The 8,495-nt window shown below is 40.9% G+C and overlaps 1 protein-coding gene across 1 annotated transcript; it reads right to left on the bottom strand.

Moving 5' to 3' along the window:
• Positions 1 to 830: 830 nt before the first annotated feature.
• On the bottom strand, positions 831 to 6,378 carry LOC122811263 (cytoglobin-1-like). Its single transcript, XM_044082991.1, has 3 exons — positions 6,215 to 6,378; positions 5,121 to 5,370; positions 831 to 995 (listed from the first exon to the last, which is right to left on the bottom strand). The coding sequence occupies exons 1-3, from the start codon at positions 6,307 to 6,309 to the stop codon at positions 882 to 884; spliced, it is 459 nt and encodes a 152-aa protein (XP_043938926.1). The 5' UTR covers positions 6,310 to 6,378; the 3' UTR covers positions 831 to 881.
• Positions 6,379 to 8,495: the final 2,117 nt, after the last annotated feature.

Consider the following 8,495-nt stretch of genomic DNA (forward strand, 5'->3'; position numbering starts at 1 on the left):
TCATGGGTTGACTTCAAGCACAAGTGAGATCACTGCCAGGGCATAGACTTATACTGGACTTACTGCCATGTTGGCCATGAAATGAGAAACTGTTACATACATTGGTTATGTCAAACCTGTTCAGATTTACAAAAGATAAGAGATGCTTGAAAGAATGAGTGCAGTCAGTCAAGGGAGGAATCATGGAGGAGATATGCAACAATTTTGTCAGTGTGCTTTGGGGAAAATGACAGTAGTGTTCATCTTGGTAGCTAGGATTATCCGAAACATTACTTGTATGAGCCTCCTCCCCTTCCAAAAAGGGTTAAAAAAAATATATAGATGGTGACCAAACTGAACCACTTTGTGCTGTAAGCCACTAACAGTGGCACCTAGGTTATGATGAACATACCCACCTATCCAGATTCACTTTGTAGTTTAAGCAAATCAGTATAGGTTGGAGTCACAATAAAGACAGACGTTTTAGTTGGACTTCATATACTTCAGAAATAAGTGCAATGCAAAATCTGTTAGGTTTCAATTTTGAGTTTCTTAAAATGTCCATTTTTGGAAGTTTGTCCACCTGGCATTGTTATTCAGGATTTTGGACTTTGTCCAGATTTTCAGAGATAAGAGGTACAAGGTAAATGAAATTTGTCCTACATGCCATGTATTGCATTCTGAATGAATTTGTCTAGAACTTTCTGGAAGTAGAAAAGCATGATTAGTAAAAGCTGCCACATTTCAGGTTTGATACCAAACCAGTTCACTACTCCTGTAGCTACCTATGGGAAAGCTATATAGCCAGGCAATATTGTGAAGTCTGTGTACTTAATATCATACCACTCAAGTTTGAGGTTTTATCATTTTATTATGATCCATTTGTGTATCAAATACAGCAGTCAATACGTAGACTTTATTTGCTCACAAACAACATCTGTCACTTTTTTGAAGTCTGTTTTGGTATCTTCACCACATTTTTCAGCCATGAGGTCCAGCAGAATTCCACAAAGTATCTAGAGAAAGAGAAATTTTAGTCACGTCAGACAGAGCAAGAATACAAAATCTAGTTTAGCAAAAGAATGGAACAAATGTCAGTAGTGCACATGACAGTTGGTCCTAGACAAACTGGATATTTGATTTGTTGGGAGAGTGCATTGTAGTAGACCGCACTGATGGGTTTAAGGATTAGGGTAAAAAGCACTGAAGGTTCCTCACCAGCACAGGGTGTGATATCAGTGTTTCATGCTGTACCTCAAGATACCATGGAGCCCTCAGAATGTGCCATGTCACTATTGTAAATGGAGAGTCAGAAACTTGCTACCCTTAATGCAAACCTCATGATGTAGGCATGCTCTGCTACACTTGCACCTGAAACTATGGTCACAGTAGTAGACCTCATTGCTTAGATATAAAAGCTATTGTTTTGCTGCACCCCCCAACCTGGGCCAGCACAGCAAGTATGAGAAACCCTCATACAGCCATCAGCAGCTTTTATGCCCAAGTTTTGAGTAAATGAACACTCAGCTGTCTACCAGGGTAATGCACCAATCTCAGTGGACTTCTTGAAGGTACAGCCCCCAAGTGTAAAGCATTTAAGTGTTGTAATTAATTTTTTCCCTGCCCTTGTAAAATCTGAGGGCTAACCCAATTATCCCCAAGCATTTGCTTAAACTTATTCTAAAATTATAGTAAGAAGATAGCTCCAACTTGGGGTTTAGTTTTGGCTAAACTATGAAGGGACAAGATGGTTATGATTAGGTGTGATCCAAGAGCATGAAGATGTTGACGTACACCAGAAGAGTAATGACCATGTTGGTCATCTAGTCTAAAAACTGCCACAAGTATTTACTGGCCACCTTCAACAGCTTCTCACTACACCATAGTGAAATGTTAATATCCCTTTTGGCCCACAGCTAGATTGTTGTTTAGGGGTTTGCAACACTAGTTTATAATCCATGGCCTGGTGACCATACAGGAGAAATAAGACAGTAGGTGGACTGGACACCAAGTTGGACCTAGGTACAAGTACATGCATGTGCCTTCTGTGGATGGTTGGGCACAGGGGGCTGGCAACTCAACACCGTAAAACTCCACTGCCAATCATGAGCAGACAGGTGATCTTCTGTGGTGACCCCTAATTGGGAAAAGCCAAAGATCAGAGTATAGAACACCCTTATAGGTTTTTAGAGAAGCCATGTAGTGAACTTCAGTACTATTAAAGTTTAATTGTTGCATCAAAACTAATGCAAAGCAGGATGTTTTCTATGCCCTAGCAGCAGACTACAGTAGCTCTTCTAAAGGGCCCCAATCACTAGTGTTTATAAGGTATTGCTGCGTGACTATACATTAGCTTTGGACTGTGTGCACATACCAGTGTGATGCCCTAGATACTCCTCAGGAAAGGTGTAACCAAGCCTCCATCCACACACTGGGGCAGTCTGTTCAAGCCTACTCATTTTCAGACATTGTGGCCTTAATCTTGGTTACATACCAAACTCGCTCAAGCCTCTCACATACATCTTTGTCAGATACCACCCTCTCCAGCAAATATGGCCCTCAAGATAATGTAGATTGACTAGCCTGCCAATTACAGCATTTGCCATTATTACCCAACTTTGACACTACTGTGGGGCACATATCCAAGTGGATATACCTGTGTGTAATAAAGTACAAAACAATTACCAGCCAAAATATACGCCAGTAAAGCAAATACAAAGTGTCCATTTGCAAATACAGAAATGTGCATGCCACTAGCTTATCCAATCCCTTTTGGCCTACATGTGATTTCATTTTTTGCTGTTGTGGACTACATTTTGCAGCTTCTGCATTTTTTTTTTTTATTTTATTTCTTTCAGCATTATAAGACAGGTTAATTTCCTGAGACAGCTTGTGGTGCCTTTACTGCCACAAAGGTTTGATATGGCAAGTGGCTTTTTGGATGTCAAGATACCCAGGGTATTTTTCAGACTGCTAGTTATCCTATGAATTGCCAGCATTTTGGGGAGGGGACAGTTTTGAATGTTAGAGTTGTCACATACCAAACATCTATGGCCAAAAGGTGGCTTCAGGGACTGAGGCATTTTATTTGCTTGCAGAGTGGGTTTTCTGCCAACAGGAATATCCTAGTATTAGGCATTACAGCTATTTCAGTAAAGTTTAATAAGTTGCAACACAAGATGCAGAATCACCACCAACATGAGCACCTCTTTTCAGAAGATACCTGGGTTCATCAAGAGATACTAGCTTGTAAAATCCATTACTCTCAGCTGTTGACAGGTCTGAGTATCTGGGAGGGGCAGTTAACAAGAAAGTCTGTAGGAGGTAAACACTAGAATCAGATGGGTTGAACAATGCCAAAGATGAAATTTAGTGTACAAGACAGCAGGTATACAAGTAGTACTACTGTATGGTACAGAAACTTTGGCAGTAAAAGCAGATGAGTGGAGAACATGAACTGCCTCAGATGAGTGGTTGGATTTGCATCTGATGTCCCACACAGTGCATCCTAAAGTCAGGTATGCCAGGTAGGGGTAGCATAGCCTAGTGATTGGTCAGTGACCCCAATCCGATGCACAAAAAGTGTAAAGCAGAATCTGCTCCAGATACTAAACACCCCAGAAAAGGGTGGCATTCGATAATTGCCTATGTTTATCCCAGCAGAAATGCACGATTTAGTACCACTACTATCATTGTGGACCAATACTGAGATTTGAACACCAACCATCCACTAGCTGGTATTCATCTTTAGTGGCACATCTGATATGCAGTCTCATCTCACTTTACTACCCCTCCATTAGGGCACTTTACTTCAACCCCTCACAAAGAGGTCAGTTATCCTTACTTTATGTAGCAGGAGCTCAGGCAAGTGAGTCTGTTAGCTAGGCCTTATGAATGACTGCATCATGTGGAGGACACCTTAGCCTTCTGTACCAAGGAACAATCCTGCAAGTCAAGCACCCATGTTAACTGTCCTGCAACTGCACATACCATTCCTCTGTCCTACAGAAACAGAAGGTAGATTTATACTACTATTTGACTTAACTATCGCAGTCAAACAAGCAATACTGGCTTGGATTTCCATACTACGGATGAGTAGCCATGCACTCAATTAACCCTGAACCACTAATGGCAGCATACTCAATGGGAAACCCAGACTAAATCTTCTATATTACTAAATCTCACCCTACATCCTTTATTATCTTCCCTTAATGTATCAAACAATACTGCATACAAAAAAAAGTTATGTAATTGATGTTCTTATAATATCAGTCATAATTTCGATATTAACTTTGTATTAACTCTGTATGCCTTCTTGGAGCTAATCTCCCCGGGCCTCTACTGAAAATGGACATGTGTCCAGCTAGACTAGCCTGGTCAACAAGTGTAAAATAAATACATTTGATAGTCTTCATCAAGGGAGGAAGGTTTTGGTTTTATGGCCCTAACCAACTTCTCCTTTATTTTTAATTACCTAAAACCTTAGTACCATACCTATCTAAAGTTAAAGTAAAGTTCCAGAGGAAAGTTGGAAGAAACTCAATCTTAAAACTGGAAAATTGAGGAGCTGAAAGCAAACATGCTTGCAAAATATAAGGGTTCCCCTCCCAATAACTGAGCAGGCAGGAGGCAAGCTCAATACCCTTACCCTGCTTTAAAATTCTATAATCCCCATCCCCTCTATCAGAGGCTACAAAAAAACTTCATGTTCTGTATAACTTGGCACTCTAAACCCAAATAGAATCTGTGCCATTACACCATGCTACCACCTCAGCAGATACATTAGAGTAGTTGCTGGAATAGTTTGCCATCATGTACTAGGACTTCTTGAGTACCCATTAGAATAAGCCTGGGTGACAGTTTTCTACACTATGTAGGAAGTTCAATAATGGGGAACAGTCCCCCACAGCAGTGCTTTTTGTTTTGGCCTCATTAAAAGCCCTTAATTTCTTGTAGTGTTGCAGTTATTCTGCCAGGCAATTCATTAAGAGTACTACCCAAGGCTATGCAGACAAGTTACAACAGGATGAAATCATGGACAGTAAAATTAAGTTAGGCTGCTTCCTCAGTTTCCTACAGAAACAAACACTCATCTACACAAACATGATCAACTATAGTTGCTACATAACCAAACAACTTACTTCAAATTCCTTCACATCAACTTTTAGTTCCACAGCATGCTTCTTGCCTAAAGGCTCAATAATAGCTTTTAAAGCATCCATGTTGTCCACTTGCTGTACCATATCATTCAGTGCAGACAAAACTTTCTTGCCATGGGCCCGAACTTCTGATAGGCCTTCAAGTTTTGCAGCTGAGGCAGTTCCTGCAATGGACTGTAGTTCTTTGAAGTTTGTGAAGTAGCTCACAGTATGAGGGTGCTCTTTGAACATTCTAGAAGAAACAAACATTAAATATGGATGGATAAAAGTAACACTACATGGATGCAATTATAACACTTTCAATTAAAGCAACATCTACAGCAACAGGAGTCTGTGCTAATACTGGAGTATAGGGCAAAATCCTTGCCTATGCTCCAAACAAGTAAGCTTCCCTTAACAGTTCAAACATCGGAGGCACAGGAGTGTTGGAAGAGCATGCACTTTAGCACACAATAGTCTCAAGCAATGGCATTTACAAAGCATGGGCAGCAACTGATTAACCACAGAGGTAGGTATATGTGCCAGCATGCTCCACTGCATTAAGCCATAAAACACTCCTGTAAATAAGTTTTAAGAACAATATAGATAAACACTCAGAAGACAACCTAATGGTTATAGGAGCAAACTAAAGAGCAACTATGCAGTGTATTATTGCTAACCAGGAGTCCATAATCTAAGGAAAGAAAGTTCAGGGTAAATGGAATTATTAACCATCAACATTTTTGTGCTATCAAATAGAATCAATAGCACAAGACAGAATAATTTGTTAACATCTGGGGGGGGGGATTGAAAAGTGCATACACAGTCCCCAATTATGCCTCTTAACTGGGCTGCAAGATAAAGACAATGCTTAAATAACCTCCCCAGTTTTGTACCAGACCCCTATGCCTTTTAGTTTATCCTGCAGCCCAATTAGGCAAATGCTTAAACAATATCCCAGTTTTGGACCAGTCCCCTGTTTTTAGCTTTGCCTAAAATTCTAAAAATGTTGAGAGGTATGAATCAAAACATTTTTAAATACAAAGGTTAAACCTAAAAACTAAAGTACAGCTTCAAAAAAAAAAAAAAAAAAATACCTGCTCAACACAATTGCTCCATTGTCCTCAGCATTTACATAAAATTTCTCCCAAACATTCTTGGCCTTCTGAATATCATCAGCAGTCAAAGCCATTGTTATTCAGTTAAAGTAAAAACCAGAAACAAACTTCAAAGAAATCCTGATGAAACTATAAAGCTTACAGCTCATAGCTGGAGGTATTTATATAATTAGCCATAGTACTTCTCCAATGAGCTGTCAGAACCTGCAGAAATAGGTTATTGTTAGTCAGGCAAAGGAAAGTTTAACCCTTTCAGCACCACACACATTTGCTATACATATGGTCTATAGTACTACCTTCCCAGTCAGACTGCAGGCTGGATGGGAAAGGGATGGCTTAGATGGCATTTCAGCTCCCTGCTCTGGGGATGCAGATTGAAAGAGAACAATTATGTACAGTAAGTATGTTAAAGGGTAATATTAAGAACCAGTGATGAGACTTTTGGTGATTACAAAGAAGCTACTCCCTAATTTTGTAATAAGTATTGGGCAAAGACTGCAACTCTGAAAACCAGACATAATTTTCTGTTGTCTACAATTTCCATCAGATTTCAGAATAACAGTGCAGGCTACCTTCTACATATTGTACACCAGCAGTGCCTGAAACTTCAACCTTTCATGAAACCCAGATATATTTTCCCGAGGTGTCTTCATTCATAGAAACTCCTGGGGCTTTAAATAAGACTTCTGCAACATTTATAACAGCAATATCAGGGAAAGTGATATTTTCTCCTTTATTATTATTATTCGCAAAGGTAGGACTATAAGCATTTCTACTCATAGGTTCATAGGTTCATAGGTTCATACTAGGCTATCTGCCCGAGGGCATTTACAAGCCTAGCCCATAGTTTTGTGGCTTACGCCACCCCTTTAGTATGGGGAACTATACCCATTATTTTGCTGTGCCTCTGTTGAGCAGTGACACTGAGGTAATCCCTGGGGTATATCTGCGATCTCCCATCCATTGGTCAAGATTTCTCTTGAACAAGGCCAGCGAGGTGCTCTGCCTCACATATACCGGGATTTTATTCCACAGCATAGGGAGTCTTTGGGTGATGAATCTATCCCTCCAGCACGTCCTATTAATAGCCGTGTCGAGGTTTAAGTCTCCCGCCCTTGTGGCTCTGACGGATCTAGATTTTTTGAGGTGAAGCATATCCATCAAATCTGGGTTTGACATGGCCTTGTATGTTAGGCAAAGGTCACCTCTGAGCAAGCGGTGGCGACTGAATAGAGCTGGAGTTCTTTCAGTCGGGCAGCATAGGACAGATTTTTGAGACCCTTTATCCTTTTGGTGAGGAACGTTTGTGGCCTCTCCAGCTGCTGCAAGTGTCGGGTCAGATACATTCTGAATGGGGCATTGTACTCAATCATTGGTCTGATGAGTTATGAGTATAGGGAGACTATGACCTCCCTTGATCTAGATGAGAATCCCTTCATGATAAGGTGGGCAATGTAGAAGGTCTTCCTAACTACTTTAGCTACATGGGTGTCGAATGACAGACTACTATCAACCTGGGTTCCCAGGTCCCTGATAACTTCTTCTGTGCTCAGTGGATTGCCACCTATTTGGTAGCTAGGGGTAACCCTGTTTTTCCCGAAGGGTATGACTATGCATTTTTTGGCATTTAACTTTAGGCCATGGCTCTGGCACCAGTTATCTGTTTCTGTGAGACCCTTCTGAAGGATATCTGTGTCAGATGTGTTTTCTACTATGGCGCCCAGTTTGCAGTCATCTGCAAACTTTGTCAGCCATAACCCTCCTGTGTTTGCTTGTACTTGGAAAAGTAGATGCCAAACAAGAGTGGGCCCAGGACTGAGCCCTGTGGTACACCACTTGTGACAGGCTTTGAGTCTGACATGGCGCCAGCAACTCTGACCCTGTGGGTTCTGTCACTCAGCCAGTTTGCAACCCATCTTGTGATGTATGGGTTAACATTTAAGCTGATGAGTTTTTCAATGATACCCGAGTGGGGTATTGTATCAAGGCCTTCGCCAGATCGAGGTAGGCTGTATGGACTGCCTTTCCTCATCAATGGCTTTGGTGACTGTTTCAAAAAGTCAACCAAGTTTAGAAGGCATGATCTGCCTTTGACAAAGCCAAACTGGGATGGATCCAAAGTCTGCAAATTCCCTATGTCTTTAAGGCATGTTCTCATTTTGGGGTTTTTATGATCCCTTGATTGGGAAACAAGGTTCAAAAGGCCATGAGCTTGTTTTCTTTGGGAGAGAGTTCTACTAATGTTGCTGTGTTTAGAATC

The sequence above is a fragment of the Protopterus annectens genome, chromosome 1.part1, assembly GCF_019279795.1.
Source record: "Protopterus annectens isolate FY-2018-M chromosome 1.part1, PAN1.0, whole genome shotgun sequence".
NCBI lineage: Eukaryota > Metazoa > Chordata > Ceratodontiformes > Protopteridae > Protopterus > Protopterus annectens.